Source organism: Trematomus bernacchii, unplaced genomic scaffold (genome assembly GCF_902827165.1).
Source record: "Trematomus bernacchii unplaced genomic scaffold, fTreBer1.1, whole genome shotgun sequence".
In the NCBI taxonomy this organism is placed as follows: domain Eukaryota; kingdom Metazoa; phylum Chordata; class Actinopteri; order Perciformes; family Nototheniidae; genus Trematomus; species Trematomus bernacchii.
This window is the reverse complement of record NW_022987792.1, coordinates 2,066,329-2,087,223: the sequence shown is the minus strand read 5'-3', so window position 1 is coordinate 2,087,223 and position 20,895 is coordinate 2,066,329. Positions and strand designations below refer to the sequence as shown.

General features: G+C 39.9%; 1 protein-coding gene across 1 annotated transcript; it reads left to right on the top strand.

The window, feature by feature from the left end:
* The first annotated feature begins 701 nt into the window (after positions 1-701).
* On the top strand, positions 702-8,294 carry fam174c (family with sequence similarity 174 member C). The gene is made up of 3 exons (XM_034149745.1): positions 702-1,149; positions 2,518-2,640; positions 6,541-8,294. Exons 1-3 carry the CDS (start codon positions 875-877, stop codon positions 6,542-6,544), a joined length of 402 nt encoding a protein of 133 aa, XP_034005636.1. The 5' UTR covers positions 702-874; the 3' UTR covers positions 6,545-8,294.
* The last annotated feature ends 12,601 nt before the right edge of the window (positions 8,295-20,895 follow it).

The window sequence follows — 20,895 nt, the reverse complement described above, 5'->3', positions numbered from 1 at the left end:
TAAATCTAAAAGAAAGTTTCCTTGGATCATAAAGGCACAAACAACGTTTCAAATGTGTTCTAATTATAACTTTAATCTCAAAGAATATCCCAGTTGTATGTAAAACTTGTCTAATTTGGGTTAGTATTCAATATTGCAGAGAGAAACAAATAGGCAGTTACTTTTATATTGTATTTTCAGAGGTGGACGAAGCACTCAGATTATTCACCTGTACAATTATTAGATTAAAATACTCTGTTTTAAGTAAAAGCAGGCTACTGTATTCAAAATTGTACTCAAGTAGAAGTAAACAAGTATAAGCATCAACATATACTTAAAGTACAGAAATGAAAAGTCACGCAGAATGGCACATTTAAGCACAATATATATTTTTAAACGTATTACAATTATTGATACAATAATCTCCGCATCACTTCAATGTTGCACTTGGTAAAAGTGGGTTTTATTAAATTACTATTATTACTATAACTAATATTATGTTAAGCGTCTTTGAGCATTAGGAAAAGCGCTATAAAAATCCACTGTATTATTATTATTATTATTATTATTATTATTATTATTATTATTATTATATTAAAATATTTATTCAACCCCTTTCCTCAGACTTGCAGGCATCTGAATGCACTGTTCTGATTGGTTGACAGGCACTACCTGAAAGTCAAACTGAGGGAGAATTTCCCCCACTGCGTGTGTGACGTAGGCAGTAGGTGGATGATGTTAACTTCCTAGTTCTCTGGATATTACTTTAATAACAGCTAACGCGACGTGTATATCTTCTAAAAAACCCAAATATAAACTCGATTCCGGTTAAAAAAGTGAAACTCCACGGCTCTACTTTCCTCTCTTTGATACAAGCGGAGTGTTTTTTGTCAAAATGACTTTTTACAGACTTCTCTCCGCGGTTCTTTTACCGATATGTTGGGTGTTTGTCGCCGTGGTGGGGGAGGCTGTAAACCCGGTCACAGAGGCTCAGATCCCCGCAGTGACGAACTCCAGCACCGGGGGGAACTCCACACACAGCGGCGGGAAAAAGCACCGCGGAGGAGGGCTGTTTAACGGGCTGGACAGCTCCATGATTCAGAGGGCCCTGTACGTGCTGATCGGGATCACCATCATCGGGGTTATTTACTTCGTCATCCGGGCTGTGAGGTGAGGACAACCGTGATTAGGTCCACACACCAAACCCCATTCATAAAAACAGCAATTTAGACAAACACTGGGGACAGATTAACCAAAGTAGGCTACAATGTGAAACTTGTTTTCTTCTACTATAGTAATTGGCACAAGTTTACAAATTATACGTACACGTTATATATCTTATCACAAATCTACATTGTGCATTTGACCTTTATGTGGAGCCCTTTATATGGATAGATGCAACACCAAACCCCATTCATAAAAACAGTGATTTAGTAAACACTGGGGACAGATTAACCAAAGTACAATGTACAACTTTTTTTCTTCTACTATAGTAATTGGCACAAGCTTAAAAAGTATACGTACATGTTATATATCATAATACAAATCTACATTGTGGCTTTTACCTGAATGTGGAGCCCTTTACAACCCTTTATATTGATTAATGCAACACCAAACTCCATTCATAAAAGCAGTGATTTAGTAAAAAATTGTGACAGATTAATAAAAAACAACGTGTTGTTTTTTTTTCTTCTACTACAATAGCTAGCCAGAGGTGGTAGAAGTACTCAGATCGTGTAGTAAAAGTAGAAGTACTCAGATCTTGTAGTAAAAGTAGAAGTACTCAGATCTTGTAGTAAAAGTAGAAGTACTCAGATCTTGTAGTAAAAGTAGAAGTACTCAGATCTTGTAGTAAAAGTAGAAGTACACAGATCTTGTAGTAAAAGTAGAAGTACTCCGATCTTGTAGTAAAAGTAGAAGTACTCAGATCTTGTAGTAAAAGTAGAAGTACTCTGATCTTGTAGTAGAAGTACTCAGATCTTGTAGTAAAAGTAGAAGTACTCGGATCTTGTAGTAAAAGTAGAAGTACTCAGATCTTGTAGTAAAAGTAGAAGTACTCAGATCTTGTTTTTAATGGAACATTTTTATTCATATAGGCTCCTTTCAACACTCTAAAGGTCGCCGTACAAGATACACAAAACAAAAACAAAACACCAGCAGAACAACAAGACAATATAATCAATAACAACAGAGGATGTGTCATGTGATCAGGGTGGATCTGCCAGTTTGACGAGATATGTTTTGAGACGTGATTTAACAATGGAGAGAGTCAAGAGTTCGTATGTGCGGTTGGAGGGAGTTCACTTTTTAATTTTGTATTAACAATACAGTCATAACAGCCGGACTTCCTGTCATACTGTGTGTTTTCCCAGCAGCTGTACACACTCTGTAAACTGTGATTTGTGTGGTTTAATTAGGGAGTTACAGCCAGTCATGAGTTCAGCGTTAATCTGATCCCACAAACAGACGTGTGTTGTTATTGTATTATTTTAAAACAATCAGTGTTGGTAAATAATGACACTTCTTCTACATCGACAGGCTGAAGAGGCCCGCCCACAAGAAGAAGTACGGCCTGCTGTCGAACTACGACGACTCCGTGGAGATGGAGGCGGTGGAGAGCGACGAGGACGACACGCTGTATGAAGCACGCAGCCTCCGCAGGTCAGAGAACAACAACAACAACAACAACAACACAGAATACTGCTCTTTACGGTGATGCTGTACAACCGGCTCGCCTTGAATCATAGCAGTGATATGTGAACACAGACATTTTAATATCATTCAGTGGGACTGTAAATCCAGAATAATCGTCCACAAATCTTTTATTCAGTTTTTAAGTAATACAGTGATAGTTTTCTGTATATCCATAGGTACACTACGAACAGGATGTGCTAATAGAACATTTAGCATACTTTTAATAATAATAATAATAATAATAATAATTACACATATTAGACATGTAAGAGTTTATTACTGTGGACAATAGAGTGCCAGAGTGACGCGTCCTAAAACCCGGAAGTAAGCTGCGCATGGGTTCCTTCGACAAAAAAGCAATGCATCTAATCGATAGATTTATGATTATAAAATTATAAAAGTAGGGTAGACATGTGGAGATTATCCAGCTGAACAAACCGTGATCCGTCTCTTAAATGTGTCTCGACCACAGACCTGATTTCCAGCTATTTTCCAAAATCCTATGGAGAAATTGCATTGCGTTTTTGTCGAAGGAACCGGAAGGAGTTTACTTCCGGGTTTTAGGACGCGTCACTGTGGCACTCTATACCCACTAATAGAGTTCATACTTCCTGTACACATGGGGGGAACTGTTGGTTCAAAACGGGTTATTCCCTCAAATAATGGTAAGACAAAGTTTATTAGGGGGAGCGGCAAAATTCATTAATAGTTACTTCAAAAATATTTGTACAATAACCAACGATCAGCAGGTATGGGAGGTTTCACATTTGTATTTTCAGAGTTTGAATTAAACTCTCAGGGCATATATAAGAAATAATCTATATATCGATTCAAATCTCCAATAATAATAATAATAATTGAATAAATACAATTTAAAAAGTCAAATAACAAGAAGAATTTATAAATAAAAAAATAGAAAAACACATACTGTAGCAATAATAAAATAAAAATAGGAAAATACAAATTAGAGTAAAATAAATAAAGATATCAAAACATGACATTTAACGTGAAATAAAAGAGATAGCATTTGTTTAAAGGTCACCTATTATGCAAAATCCACTTCTTCATGTCTCTTCTACATCAACATGTGTCCCCTCTTCTTCATGTCTCTTCTACATCAACATGTGTCCCCTCTTCTTCATGTCTCCTCTACATCAACACGTGTCCCCTCTTCTTCATGTCTCTTCTACATCAACATGTGCCCCCTCTTCTTCATGTCTCTTCTACATCAACATGTGTCCCCTCTTCTTCATGTCTCTTCTACATCAACATGTGTCCCCTCTTCTTCATGTCTCTTCTACATCAACATGTGTCCCCTCTTCTCATGTCTCTTCTACATGTCTCTTCTACATCAACATGTGTCCCCTCTTCTTCATGTCTCTTCTACATCAACATGTGTCCCCTCTTCTTCATGTCTCTTCTACATCAACATGTGTCCCCTCTTCTTCATGTCTCTTCTACATCAACATGTGTCCCCTCTTCTTCATGTCTCTTCTACATCAACATGTGTCCCCTCTTCTTCATGTCTCTTCTACATCAACATGTGCCCCCTCTTCTCCATGTCTCTCTACATCAACATGTGTCCCCTCTTCTTCATGTCTCTTCTACATCAGCATGTGTCCCCTCTTCTTCATGTCTCTTCTACATCAACATGTGTCCCCTCTTCTCCATGTCTCTTCTACATCAACATGTGTCCCCTCTTCTTCATGTCTCTTCTACATCAACATGTGTCCCCTCTTCTTCATGTCTCTTCTACATCAACATGTGTCCCCTCTTCTTCATGTCTCTTCTACATCAACACGTGTCCTCTCTTCTTCATGTCTCTTCTACATCAACACGTGTCCCCTCTTCTTCATGTCTCTTCTACATCAGCATGTGTCCCCTCTTCTTCATGTCTCTTCTACATCAACATGTGTCCCCTCTTCTTCATGTCTCTTCTACATCAACATGTGTCCCCTCTTCTTTATGTCTCTTCTACATCAACATGTGTCCCCTCTTCTTCATGTCTCTTCTACATCAACATGTGTCCCCTCTTCTTCATGTCTCTTCTACATCACCATGTGTCCCCTCTTCTTCATGTCTCTTCTACATCAACATGTGTCCCCTCTTCTTCCTGTCTCTTCTACATCAACATGTGTCCCCTCTTCTTCCTGTCTCTTCTACGTCAACATGTGTCCCCTCTTCTTCATGTCTCTTCTACATCAACATGTGTCCCCTCTTCTTCATGTCTCTTCTACATCAACATGTGTCCCCTCTTCTTCATGTCTCTTCTACATCAGCATGTGTCCCCTCTTCTTCATGTCTCTTCTACATCAACATGTGTCCCCTCTTCTTCATGTCTCTTCTACATCAACATGTGTCCCCTCTTCTTCATGTCTCTTCTACATCAACATGTGTCCCCTCTTCTTCATGTCTCTTCTACATCAGCATGTGTCCCCTCTTCTTCATGTCTCTTCTACATCAACATGTGTCCCCTCTTCTTCATGTCTCTTCTACATCAACATGTGTCCCCTCTTCTTCATGTCTCTTCTACATCAACATGTGTCCCCTCTTCTTCATGTCTCTTCTACATCAACATGTGTCCCCTCTTCTTCATGTCTCTTCTACATCACCATGTGTCCCCTCTTCTTCATGTCTCTTCTACATCAACATGTGTCCCCTCTTCTTCATGTCTCTTCTACATCAACATGTGTCCCCTCTTCTTCATGTCTCTTCTACATCAACATGTGTCCCCTCTTCTTCATGTCTCTTCTACATCAACATGTGTCCCCTCTTCTTCATGTCTCTTCTACATCAACATGTGTCTCCTCTTCTTCATGTCTCTTCTACATCAACATGTGTCCCCTCTTCTTCATGTCTCTTCTACATCAACATGTGTCCCCTCTTCTTCATGTCTCTTCTACATCAACATGTGTCCCCTCTTCTTCATGTCTCTTCTACATCAACATGTGTCCCCTCTTCTTCATGTCTCTTCTTCATCAACATGTGTCTCCTCTTCTTCATGTCTCTTCTACATCAACATGTGTCCCCTCTTCTTCATGTCTCTTCTACATCAACATGTGGTCCCCTCTTCTTCATGTCTCTTCTACATCAACATGTGTCCCCTCTTCTTCATGTCTCTTCTTCATCAACATGTGTCCCCTCTTCTTCATGTCTCTTCTACATCAACATGTGTCCCCTCTGTGTAAAGAGACTCTGAAAGTTTCAGGAACAAAGATTCTCTCTCTTTTTGTCCTGATCCATTTTTATAAAAACCTGTCTGAAAATGAGCTGATCAGATTTTGGCCACTTGATGATGTCATAACGATGTGTTGGCTTGTGTAACCATTAGCCAATCAGCAACCAAGGTAACCCCCCCCCCTCCACCTTATCACCTGAATCTCCTCCTAGAGCACCATTGTGTTCTTTGTAACCAAATCTCTCTCAGAGGGGCGTGGGGAGGGGCTCCTTATTTTCATGTAAAGTAACAGACAGAGAATCAGCACTTTTGAAACAGGGCTGAAACAGAGGGGATTATGGGTAATGCTGCAATGATCTGTTTGGTGTTTCAGCCAATCAGAGACAGGTTCTGGATATATCTGAGACCTATAATATATTGATGAAAAACAGTATGATAGGGGACCTTTAAGTAAATAAATAAAATGTTCCAAAAAATATTTAAATGCGTCAGTGAGATCAGTTTAGGAAAAAAAAGAAGATTGACACAACTATACTTTATTTTGAAGTAAAGGTACGATTGTTATGTCGAGTAAATGTTTTCACCACAGCAACAAACACAGGATATGGTAACGTTTCACAGTTTCCTGGACTTTAACACGCTGTGACATGTCGCTGCTGATCTGATTTCTGTTATCTGTGTCTGTTCAGATGAGTGTCGTCCCCTGAAGGATCAGAGGAGTGTTTACGGTCAGCTGATTATTGATTATCAATCACAAAGAGAGAGAGAGAGAGGATTGACCAAAGACTGCTGCTGGAGGAGGACGAGGACGAGGAAGAGGACCAAACTGTTATAGAAGATTTAAGCCAAAGCTGCTCGATGAACCCAAGCAGGATAATCATAATTTTTTTTAACGGTGGTTTGGATAGTAGATGAGTTTGTGGGAGAAGCAGACCTTTCTGTGGATGATTATGAAAAATCACTTTTTTGTTATTATTATTATTATTATTATTATTATTTCAAAGAGTCTTTTTCCGCTCTTCCTGTGTGCTTGAACTACTGCAAACTGATTCCAGACCAGCTGATAAACATGCAGTGTGACTCGGGTTTGGATGTTTTTTTTGTATATCCACATTCCTTTAATTCCTGCCATCTTATAAAGGTGGCGTGCTCAAACTAAAACATAGTGTGATTCCGGTTTGTTTCCACCTGTTGTTTGGAACAAAGAAGTCTCCTAAAGCGTGTCAAATAAACCTGAATCATCTCGGTAACAATGCACCTCCAAACTCCATTCATAAATCCAGCAATTTGATGCTTACACTCTCACCCGCGGGAGTTCATATGCTATAAAATGTTATTTATGTTTTCTATAATTTAAGCGCTCTCTCGTGTCAATTCAGGATGCTTCTTATCCTCCACATTTTTGTTTTAGCTTCTCAATTAACTGTCAATTTGGAGATTTGTTCAGCAGTGTCATGAGAAGAACAGTAATGTGCCTTATATCTCCTGTATGTGGAGCAAAAAATATCACGCCAAATTCCATTTAAAAACCAAGTCATTTAACGCTTTCTCTTCCTAAGTGTGAGAAATGGGATCTGTGTGTTATCTCAAACACACAAAGCAAATACAGAAAGTTGCCACGTTGGCGATCTGCAGAAATCCAGGTCATAGTTCACGTGTGTAAGAATAAACCAAAAAGATACACACTCGGCAGATTTCATTCCATTCGTCAGCAGGATTCGGGTTTTTTAGGGACACTCGGTGGAAAGACAAGTTATGTCTCTTTACATTTTGAAGTATATCTGAAATAAAAGCGTTCATTTTCATTCATAAAGCCTTATTTTTGTAATTATCCAACACCACTTCATCTCTCAGATATAATGTTGGATCATAGTGTGAAAAGGAACATATATATGGATAAGATAATTGACCAAAGTTGTTATAATCCACCATTGCATTTAGCTTTTAGGGTTTTTTAAGAAGCTATATTTGCAGAAAAAGACTCTGGAGGTGATTGAGATTATATATACGAGTATTATCTGGCCCCGAAAAGGTGCTTTGCTTATTTTTCCTTATAGCTTCAGTTCATATTACAGTTAAGCAGAAATAGCTTTTGTTACCAATCATAGGAAACACTGCTGAATTTAAAGCCGAATAAATATCAATTTATTATTTGCTTTTTCCACATTGTTGTATTCTTGCCTGTAAACAATATTCATATTGTTGTGTTCAGCTCTTCACCCACTATAACGCTCTCAGGTTTCGTGTTCAAATAATCCCGAGACTTTAAAAAGATGTACACATTTGTAAAAAAAGTACATGTAGGAATGTCTCTGATGTCTTTCATTTGTTTAAATGGAAATAAGGAGAGACACTTTTCCTCTGCTGGGATGCCAAAGTTTCATTTCTACAACATTGAACATTTTTGAGACAATTTCTAAAATAAAAATATTTTCTGAAGTTCTCTGTGTGTGTGTGTGTTTGTGGAAAACTAAAAGAATAAAACCATTTTAGATTGCAATTTATAATATCAGGGTATATGCAGGAATCCTGAAGTCAAATGTAATACTTTTTAAGACCCTTTCCATACATTTTAAGACCTCATCGCCACTTCGAGTTTTAACCGGTTACATTGGCGACACACTTTACCTCACATTGACTATATACAGGGTTCTTACACTTTTTACAAAGTCAAATTCAAGCACTTTTCAAGCATTTTCAAGGTGTATTTCAAGCGTATCAAGCATCTTACAGCTGTTGTAAATTACATATTTATATACACATACTTATCTTCAAATGATTATTTCCCTACCTCACATTAAATCAGATGTTCTTTATGCTATAAACAACCAAATGTGTGTTTCGTGATAGCATTCTACATGAGGATGATAAATTAAAGAAAAAGAATATACAACCAATATACAACAATCAGCCATATAACTTTTCAATAGATTCTTTATTAACATGTTGGAGGTCCTTAGGTTGTCAGTAAACATAAGGCTCTCCCAGGTTAGGCCAAAGGGGGCATTATATGCACACATATACTGTATAAACTCAAATGTGAATTTTCCTTCACATTGAATCAGCAATCAGAAATTATGCAAATCAAATCAACTTTCAATCAGTCTTTGAGCTCCTTGAGTTGAAAAAGCAAACAGAAAACCTGCACAGAACACTGCACTGAATCATTCAAGGTAAGGCTAAACAGCATACGGCCTGTTAGGGAGTGTCTTTCAGTTCCTTGAGTTTGTCCGTTAGCTGTCTCTCCAAAGTCTCCAGATGTCTTTCCTTTTCCTTAGCAGCTCTTCCAAGGCCATTGGGCTTGGAGATGAAGCTTAGTTTTCTTTTTATGCAACTGTGTACTACTTCTACTCCACTACAATTCAGAGGTAAAGGTGTACTTTGACTCCACTACATGTATTTCCCTTTAGCTACTTTACAGATGTGGATGAATGATGTGAAATATAATCAAGTGTTAAATCAGACTTTAGTTCCACCTGGAGTAAATTCACAAGCTACCCTGCAGTATACAAAGTCATTCAAACTAGCTGCACCTTTACCAGCTTTGAGAACACTTTAATGATCAATCATTATAAAACATATCATATATATTATTCTGAAATGGAGCCTCAGTGACCTTTGAGATATCACCCTCTTTCAATCCCAAGAAAACATTCCTCCTCAAAGACACATTCACCTCCGACAGACTTTCACTTGTGGACTAGAGTTATCCTGTGGATGAACTCAAGAAACACTATCTCCGCCTACAAGGCCTTCCCCTTCCCTCTTTTCCCAAAGTGCAGCCTCTCCTACTAATAGGTGAAAGATAAAGCCTTTTATTAAACTTGTGTTTCTTTAAAAAAAAAAAGAAGAAGTATACTGTACGATGCCCCTTGTAGCACTTTGAGATTACTTTTAGCAATGAAAGGTGCTTTACAAATAAAATGCATTATTATTATTCTTATTATCAAAGTCAAAGTCAAATCGAAATATCATTTCCCGCAGTCCTACACTGTAAAAACTGTTCCGATGGTGAAGTCAACAAAACTCAATTTTTTTATGTAATTTACTTGCCCTAAATTAGTTTTTTTTCAATGTGCGTTTAAATAAGTAACACGTAAGCAACAATGAGAACATGTTTTAAGAACTCATTAATTTGTAAATTAATATCACATTTTCTGAACTTTCTTTAAAAAGACGTTTTGGAAAACGTAATAAAAATGCTTTTTTCAACGCCACGGTCATGCCACGCCCTCAAACGAGAATAATAATTTTGAATAATAATCAAAAAAGTGTGAGACTTCCTGTTCCTCTTTGCAGCGGTTCTTCAGCAGTTGGACACGTGTTTGCGTTGGATCCTCCTCAAACCATCGTAAAACAAGTAAGCATGCCACCTGAGTTATTAATTACTGCTTTTTAACTAGAAAGTGTTATTTACTTTTCTTGTATTCACTGTTTTGAACGAAACATCGACATTTTAATGCATGCCAGCGCCATTACTGCTGTTAAAGTTAGACTCAGCCCTGTCGTGCTCATGTAGTCTATTTCTTCACGCAAAGTTGTTGGGCAAAGTTTGCATCAAGTGCTTACCGACGCAATTCTGTTAAAAGTGGTTAAGTTAAGAGTATGTATTAAGAATCAACTCCGCAAACTGTTCCCCTGTGCCGCTGCTCTAAGCGTTGGCCCGGGCACCGTGATGCGGCCGCGGGGCTCAGAGGCTCTCCTGCCGTGCATGTTGTGCGGTAAAATACCTCCGTTAAAACTATTCCCTACTACTTTATAACCCAGCGGTTATGTAAGAGTAAGTTACTAATGCGCCTATTTGATATTAATTCCTCTATATGTATTTCGCCGTTTGTTTTACTGTGAGCAATGAATTATCTTTCAACAATCTTAGTGTACCCAATTTAAACTCATAGTCTGCAGTTACAGCATCGAGTTCTTATTATACAAAATTAAGTGCAAACTATATTTTTCATGCTTTTGCAACGCTATCCATGTTGGAATCTGCAGGAGAGTTAACGTTAGCTCTCAGTAGAAAGTGACGGAGGTGACTTCAGTTAAGGTGCATTCAGGCGCAATTCAGTAAAAGTGTATATTGGGCGAGGAAGCATGTATAACGTCAGCAAGATGTGTTCAATGTAGTACAGTAAAATGCAGTCTTTAGCGAGAAATATCAATAAATACAGTTTTATTAAGGAGATGTTTTACTACAACATAAAGTAGATATTAGACAGTATGCAAACGAGATAAAGGAGTGTATATTGAAGTAATTAGGATCTGCTGTGTAGAGAATCATGGAATTGTACTGGTATCTAACAATGCCATCATTATAAATGTATATAAATACAATACCGTTTTAAATGATAATTGTGTTTTAATGTTTGATTCCATTAATTGAATTAAATATGTTTTAATGAATTCTACTGAAATGATTGTTACATTGTCATCATGTAACTATTTTGTTCTTTCATTTGCCTCACCAGAAAACACACCTCCTCTTGAAGACATTTAGCCTCCTGCTATGGACTTCAGGTTCACATTAGGTAAGCCCTTGAGTGTGTCAGAGTTGTTGTTTCAGAGGTTAATTCAAGACGTGTTATGTTTACATACTAATATAATGAGCATCAGGTAAACGTACCCATTTCTATTTTTTGAATCACAGATGGGATGGAGATGTAAACTATGCAGCACTAGTGTCACCACTCAAAGTGATATTTTAAAACATTATCGACTCCATCATGGAACCTTTGGACAGACACGTGCCTTGCCCTGCATTCATGTAGACTGGCCTGCGCTCTCACTTATCAAGATAAAAGTTGAAATAATCGTCTGTTCTTTTTATTCTAGGACCCATGTGCCACTTTATATACATCTCTGAGCATGAGGTGGGGTTAAAAAGAAGTAGTTGGACATTTTATGAACTATATCAATATCATGACTATTTGGTTCATTTTCTTGCAAACCAGCCTTTTTTTGATGGCTTAAACCCCTTGTAATCCAACCTCTGTTACCGTCTGTTAACAGCTAATGTAAACTGGCTCGTTATGTTTTCAAGACGGATTTGATTTTTGTTTTGAGGAAAACACATGGTGTGTCCTGATTTGTACTCAATTTAGTGTTTTATTTGTATTTACAGGGAACAGCAGAGGTCGAAGTGCAACAGGCTCGTGATGCACAGCATGAAGTGATACGTTGCCCAAGAGCCAGATGCAGTTATAACCATCAAGTAATAACCATGTGTCTCCATGTATGTTAATGTGTTGTGCTTTTAAACAAACTTGTTACTCTTTTATGACCACTGTTTTGAAATAATCACATTTTAATAAAATGTATTAACATGTCCATAACGTTCCCTTTTTTAATTTATTTGTTTAATCTGCAATGTTTCAATGCTATCAAATATTTAAAGGGTTGGATTGAAATCAGGAAAAGTTTGTCGTATATAGGTTCCGGCAACTCAATTGTGTTTTATAATTTACTTTATTCTCGTGTGGTTCTTAGCAGATTGTTATTTGCATTGGTTACACTTAATATCTGGGCTTTTAATTGTAGGCTCATCTCATCTTTTCATATGCAGAAAAAATCACATTAGTGAGTTTACCCAACTCCTATAATTGCTTGGAATCGCTTGACACATATTTTTTAAGTTTTAGCAAAGTAACACATTCTTGAGTAGAGGAAAACTAAAAAAAGTACATTTCACCAACTCAAAAATTGCAAAAGTTGACTAAACTCTTAAAATTGCTTGGAATCGCTTGACACATATTTTTTAAGTTTTACCAAAGCAACAGTTTTTACAGTGTACAGTGTGACATATATACAAAAAACAAAAGGGGCCTAGATAAGCGTGGTATACATTAAACAAAACAAAGGGCCTAGATAAGCGTGGTATACAGTTTAAAATGTTAATACAGGGTTCCCGCGGGGTCTTAAAAAGTCTTAAAAAGTCTTAAATTTGATAATCTGAATTTAAGGCCTTAAAAAGGTCTTAAATATGACCAAAAAAATAAGAAAGGTCTTAAATATAATTTAGAAGGTCTTAAAAATGATGGGATTTGAAAGGTACTTCTGGGTTGCGATAGCGTCTAAATGTGTTTTGGGGGAAATGTCCGACTCCGGAGTGCAAAGTAACCAGTACGGTAATAGCCTTTCAGTTCCCCCCAACCATTTGTATTGAAATAAATCAACATGGAACCCGTAATCACTAACTTTGTTTCCCCCGGCCCCTTATCGGAGAACACCCAGCTAGTAACCTAGCAACCAAGCTTCAGCTAGCGGCAGTCAGGAACTCATGTATCTTCGAATCTACTTACAAATAAATATGGGGAAGTGTAAGTTCAACCATATTTGGTTGGAAAACATCGAATTTAGTGCTTGGTTGAAACCAGTGGAGGGGAACCTGTTTGAAGCCCGCTGCACCTTTTGCAAACAAAATTAGCGTTTGTTTTGTTAATGCAGCGTTAGCTAGTGCAGCGTTAGCTAGTGCAGCAGCTCCCGCAACAACACCGGGGGACCTCCGGGCGACGTTTGGGTCTACGTCAACCCTAAAAGTGGAGGTGCTGTAGACGCTAAATACCGTAGTTAAACACCAATCCTACAACAGCAACGATGAAAGATTGTAGCCAAGGCAGCAGAGCTCTGAATATAGCTCTTGTCACTCTCTCACACATTAAACTTTTAAACATTTTTATAGTGATGAACACGGTTCAATTTTTTAATTAATTGACAGCATTAGTATCTCTATATACACAATTTAATAAATAATATATGATTATGTAATGATGTGTGGGGGGGGGGGGGGTTAGTTAGAGTCCAGGACCATTTGGGGCAGGGGAGAAAGGTTGGAGGCAGGGTGGAGAAGGCGGGGCTCCAAGCTAACCTGAAGAAGAGTGAGTTGGGGTATCTGGGGTCGATTACATTACATTGCATTTAGCTGACGCTTTTATCCAAAGCGACTTACAATAAGTGCATTCGACCAACAAGATACAAACTTGAAGAAAACAGCATCATATAAGTACATCAGGTTTCATAGAGCCAAAACATTTCAAGTGCTACTCAACTAGCTTTAGATAAGCCAGTCCTTTATTAGTATATAAGTGCTTTGTTAGTAATTCATGGGGTCGATGGAGTCTCCTCTTTGGTGCCGGGATGGGTGGGAGGTGGTGGTAGGTAGCAGCAGGTGTATGTGCAACACATCTTTCTTCTTAAGAAAAGCTTTAAGTACAATTGATTGTTTTTGTTCATTTCATATTGAGGAGAGCCAACAGGAAGTCTCTCATCAGCTGCAGCCTTCTTCTTTATTTTCCAAAATGTCCAAAATGTCCAAAATGTCAAAAATCCAAAAACTTATCAAGTTAGATTTGTTAGAAAATGTTTTCAGCTTTAATTGAGTGAATTTATTTTAAAGGTGTTCTTATTAACACATGAATACTACTGTGTAATATATGTGTACATATATATTTAAGAAGTACAATATAAGACAAGCAGAAGTTTCCTTTGTGGGCCATATTCCATTATACTTTCAGAATTTGCTGAGGGCCGATTCCGAGGGCCGCATTTGGCCTCCGGGCCGCAGTTTGGACACCCCTGGGCTAGAAACTAAAAGCATCCCATAAGAACAGACTACCTTTCCCACTCTTCTGTAAAACCCCATATGTCTGTTAGAGAGTTGATTACTAAAGTGTGGCTTTGCATGTTCAGCTGGCCTTCTATAGTTGATGGAAGAATGAAAGAGCCTGCAGTCAGTGGGTAACATCACTGATCTGTTTCCCCAGTGAGAGAAACACCTCCCTGTGGTTCATACAATACTGCTGAACCAGCAGAGACCCCTTACTGACCAGAGAGTCTCCAGTCTGCAGTCTGGACTCTCCAGAAGATCTCTCAGCAGCTTCTCTGAATCCTTCAGATCGTTGAGACTCAGGTCCAGCTCTCTCAGATGGATGTTGGACTTCAGAGCTGAGGCCAGAGCAGAACAGCTGATCTCTGACAACCTGCACTCCCTCAGACTGAATAAAGAAAACATGATGAGGATACAAATCTGTTTATAATCAGATGTGTTATTCAACATTGAAATGAATGGGAACAAAAACATGTCTTCTTCAGAAAGTCAACTTTATCCTGTAAAACTAATATTACTTCAGATGAACTTTATTCAGACGTTATCGTTTACTAAATATTAAAAACATAGATTTACTTTTCACAACTAACATCTATTACAGTTCCTTTAAGAATCAGTCAACATTTATCTCTGCAGTTCTTACTTTAGTACCTACAAATGAGAGTATGAATAAAAGAACATTTACAACTTTATAGATGTAAGTTAATTATGTAGAAGAATCAGGTTGAATAACTAATGAAACATGAGATCTCCAGCAGTAACAGAGAGTCAGTGAACTGACCTGAGAGTCTCCAGTCTGCAGTCTGGACTCTCCAGAAGATCTCTCAGCAGCTTCTCTCCTGAATCCATCAAATAGTTGTCACTCAGGTCCAGATCTCTCAGATGGATGTTGGACTTCAGAGCTGAGATCAGAGCACACCAGCTGATCCGTGACAAACTGCAGCCCCTCAGTCTGAATAAAGAAAACATGATTTAACTTTAGAAAACAAAGTTCCTGTTTGAAATAACTCCAGGTTTAATAATCTGTTCAGAGTTAAACAGGGTTTTAAAGGTCTCCTATCAGGCTATTTTTAGCCATATATTGTGGGTCTCAGATATACACAAATATATAAAAACATGTCTATGATGTGTTTTGCTCAAAATACCAAACAGATCATGCATTTTAGAAATCCCTCATATCCCTCTGTTCCAGCTGTTAGAGAAGAGCAGGTTCGGGTCCTTAGCTTGAAAAAAAAAAAAGGAGGTGGAGCTAATGCCTGCTCAGAATTCTACCAGCAGAAACTCAGCTAAATGCTGCCGTGATGAAACTCCATATCATGTTCCAAACCACATCAAGGATTTTCTCTGAAACAGCATGGAGCTCAAACTCTTTCTCTCTCTCTCAGGTTTACCACAAGGTGAGTTCCTTCTTATTTCCTGCTTCTTCACACATGCTCTCTCCAGTACAGGTTAGCTCTGAGTGTTAGCATGCTAATGTAAACACAGACCATATTACTTCCAGAACACGTCTCATTGTTTCTGACAGCAACGTTTCTGATTGGCCCGTTGGTGTAAAGCCCGCCCACAATTTAGTAATGCCGTCATGACGCAGCAAATCTGGATCAGCTCCGTTGTTCCCCCGTTTTTAGAGATGTGGGTACGGAGGAAAAGAGAGAGGGTTTTGTTTCCTGACCCTTTGTGAGTCTCCTGACACCGGGGACACATAGGGACACATAGGGGACACATAGGGACACATAGGGGACACACCGGGGACACACCGGGGACACATGGTGACACACATGGTGATGTAGAAAAGACATCAGAAAGTGACTTTTGCATGATAGGAGACCTTTAATGTCAGAGATGATGTAGAAACAATCCATTGATAATCTGGAACTTTAACTTTGATCAGATGTTGAACAACTCCTTCATCTCCCTCACAGCTCATCAGTACTGACAGCATCTCCACTGACTCATGGAGCACAGAGTGAGTCTGAGGAAGCTCAAACACTCTCCCTCACACATTCACCTTCTCTTTGTTACTCTGATCAATATTCAGCCATTAGCAAAAGTGGAAAAAAAACTTTAATGTATTTTTTTCAAATTCAGAAAATGATAAACACAAACAGATGAAGTTCAGTCAGTGAACTGACCTGAGAGCCTCCAGTCTGCAGTTTGGACTCTTTAGTCCAGAACTCAGCAGCTCCACTCCTGAATCCTCCGGATCGTTGTAACTCAGGTCCAGATCTCTCAGATGGGAGGGATCAGACTTCAGAGCTGAGGCCACGACTTCACAGTGAGCCTCTGAGAGTCCACAGCGAGTAAGTCTATAATAACACATAAATTACAACATGTGTTAAAAAGAGGAAACATAATGACCTCAAGCATTTGATGAAAAACATATTTGACAAATGTTCTGATTGAGATTTGCTGTTAGTCCATTTTAATAATATATGATAATAGAGTGTAATGTGTTGTCAGTGTGATCTGATCACAGGTCTGTGCTCCTGCTGTCACTGACTGTTGCCATAGAAACAGAAATTAAATAAATCACTTGACAATATTAGAGAAGTACATATTTAAATGTTAATTAATATTGAGATGTGAATGATGGATGTTTTGGTTTCTCTGAGCATCTGGAAATGTATTGTGCACACAAACACAGTTAACAAACCAATACAGTTTCAATATTTTAACCTGAATACCATCAGATGTTCTCCCTATATGAATATTAAGACATAACTCTGGTATTGGTGGGATATGATATAGATCTAATTTTAAACTCTAACACATTGTGATAAAAACGTGTGTGTGTTTAATGATAAAGAAACTACTAGAAAGTAATAACTGATAACTGTAAGTCCTGCTGTGTGGTGTGATCACATGCTGAGAAACCTCTAGAGTCCTTCATGTGTTTGACATGTCGCCTCCATCACTCAATATGAAGAGAGGAACGCTTCAGTTTAACTATTATTATAAATAAATAGAAGAACAGTCTTGGTTTATTTTGCTCTCAGTATTTAAACAGCAGAAATGTTATAGTGTTTATTTGAATAATTAAACTCCTGATCCACATTAGTTTATAAAGTTAATCACATCTGGACTTACTTGGCCTTCCTGCAGTTCCTCACAGCTGGAATCAGTCTCTGTTTCCCCTCATCTGATGTGTTGTACTGACTCAGGTCCAACTCATCCAGAACCTCCTCTGACATCTGCAGCATGTAGGCCAGAGCAGAGCAGTGGATCTCAGAGAGTTCCTTCTCTGATCTGTTCTCTGACTTCAGGAACTCTGTGATCTCCTGATGAACTGAGTGGTCCTTCATCTCTGTCAGACAGTGGAAGATGTTGATGGTCCTGTCAGGAGAGATTTCATCACTTCTCATCTTCTTCAGGTTGCTGATGGCTCTCTGGATGTCTTTGCGACCCAGCAGGCCTTTGAAGAGTCTCTGGTTGGACTCCAGAGAGAGGCCGTGGAGAAAGCGGACAAACAGGTCCAGGTGGCCATTTTCACTTCTGAGGGATTTCTCCATGGCTCCCTTTAGGAAGACAGGCAGGGATGGGTAATCCTGATCACTGTTTTTACTGTTCTCATAGTCCCAGTCTCCCTGCAGGAAGTCCTTCAGTACCTCTGTGTTCCTGTTGGTGTAACAGTGCAACATGTAGACTGCAGCCAGAAACTCCTGAATGCTCAGATGAACAAAGCAGTAGACTGTTTTCTGGAACATCACTCTCTCTCTTTTGAAGATCTCTGTACAAACTCCTGAGTGCACCAAGGCCTCGGTGACACCAAGACCACAGCGCTGCAGGTCTTCTTGGTAGAACATGATGTCTCCTTTCTCCAGATGTTCAAACGCCAGCCTCCCCAGCTTCAGAAGAACCTCCCTGTCAGCCTCCGTCAGCTGCTGTGGACTCGTCTCATGTCCCTCTTCATACTTCTGCTTCTTCCTCTTGGTCTGGACCAGCAGGAAGTGTGAGTACATGTCAGTGAGGGTCTTGGGCAGCTCTCCTCTCTGGTCTGTAGTCAACATGTGGTCCAGAACTGCAGCAGTGATCCAGCAGAAGACTGGGATCATACACATGATGTGGAGGCTCCTGGAGCTCTTGATGTGAGAGATGATTCTGCTGGACAGCTCTTCATCACTCCATCTCCTCCTGAAGTACTCCTCCTTCTGGGCGTCAGTGAAGCCTCGTACTTCTGTTACCCTGTCCACACACTCAGGAGGGATCTGATTGGCCGCTGCAGGTCTGGAAGTTATCCAGACCAGAGCCGAGGGAAGCAGCTTCCCCCTGATGAGGTTTGTCAGCAGCACGTTGACTGAGGACTGCTGAGAGACATCAGACACAACCTCATTGTTTCTGAAGTCCAGAGAAAGTCTGCTTTCATCCAGGCCGTCAAAGATGAGCAGCACTTTGCAGACAGCCAGCTGCTCTGCTGTGACCTTCTGTAAGGTCGGATGGAAAACATGGAGCAGCCTGAGAAGACTGTACTGCTCACCTTTGATCAGGTTCAGCTCCCTGAAGGAGAGCGGGATCACCAGACTGACATCTTGGTTTCCCAAACCCTCGGCCCAGTCCAGAGTGAACTTCTGCACTGAGAAGGTTTTTCCAACTCCAGCGACTCCGTTGGTCAGGACCGCTCTGATGAGAGTCTGTTGGTCAGGTAAGGCTTTAAAGATGTCCTGGCACTTGATTGGAGTGTCATGGAGGGTCTCTTTCTTGGAAGCTGTCTCCAGCTGCCTCACCTCATGTTGGGTATTAACCTCTTCACTCAGGCCTTGTGTGATGTAGAGCTCAGTGAAGATCCTGTTGAGGAGGGTTTCACTTTCACCAGTTCCTTCAGTCACACGTTCACATCTCCTCCTCAGACTGAGCCTATGTTCATCTAAAACCTCCTGCAGACCACTCTCTGCTGGAAGAGAAGGAAACAGGAGAGAATCAGAAAATGCTTTTGAGAATATAACAATAAAACTAATAAAAACAGACTGAGTTTAAATGTTTTATAAACATTTTAATGTCTATGTTCTTCAACAGAATACCTCATAAACAAAACAAATGAACCAGGAAGAGGAATAAGACGCTGCATGAGTTCGGCCTCTTACCTCGTACAGAGCTGGTCTGACTGGCTGTCTGCAGGCCAGCTCTGGTTCTGGATCTTTCTCCACACTGGGGACAGCAGGGGTCTCCTGATGGAGGGCGCTGCTCCCAGTATGAGGTGATGCACTGTCTGCAGAACCAGTGTCCACAGCTGGTAGAGACTGGATCCTTCAGGACGTCCTGACACAGAGCACAGCTGGACAACTGCTCCTCCACAGGAACACCACTCTTCCTCTTCCCTCTGTGGAGAGGAACACATCCTTTATAGCACTTTACTTCAGAGGGGCTGATTCTCACCAAAGGTACAACAAGGGGGCACATTCTAGTTTGATCTTTAAAAAAAGGTCTAAATAATATATACCCTTGTGATCAGGTATAGCTTACAATTCACATTATCATAAAACCAGAGAGCATCCTGTCTGGATTCATCAACCAGAGGAGCGCATGTATTTTATTACTTATAAACACCTCTCTTAGCTCAGGATGTGTCCCAGCTGCCTTCAAACATGCCGCGGTCCAAGAAAAATCTCGACCCCTCCATTCTCGCAAATTTTAGGCCCATCTCCCAGCTACCTTTTTTATCTAAAGCCCTGGAGCGAGTAGTCTACGCCCAGCTGCCGTCTTTCTTAACCACGCATGGAATCCATGAAAAGTTTCAGCCTGGCTTCAAACCCATGCACAGCACTGAAACAGCCCTTTTAAGAGTTTTTAATGATCTGCTCCTAGCCGCCGACTCAGGTAGCCCAGCTGTCCTGGTGCTGTTAGACCTGACAGCTGCCTTTGACACTGTGGACCATAGCATCCTGCTGTCACGGCTTGAACAGTCCGCTGGCATCACAGGCTCTGCCCTTGCATGGTTCAGGTCCTACCTGACAGACCGTAGCTTCTCAGTGCAGCTAGGTGCCTTCTCCTCTGCTAAAGCCCCTCTTACCTGTGGGGTTCCCCAAGGCTCGATTCTGGGCCCCATCCTTTTTCTACTGTACATAGGTTCAATTCTCACTAAACACAATATTCCCTTCCACTGCTACGCCGACGATGTACAGATCTATCTGCCTCTCAAAGCAAATGTCAACTCATTACAGCTATTGATGGACTGCTTAGCGACCTCCAGCCTCTCCGGTTGATATTCTGGGCTCCCTCAAAAAGAACATCCTCCCCTCTATCATGAACCTTGGAGTGACCTTCAATAGCGCTTTTAAATTCAACAAGCAGGTCAGCACCGTAGTCAAAACCTGCTTTTTTTAAATAAGACTATTGGCCAAGACCAAGTCGTATTTATCTTTTAAAGACCTAGAAAGGGTTATTAACGCCTTTGTTACCTCGAGACTGGACTATTGCAACGCTCTGTATGTGGGTATGGACCAGGCCTCAA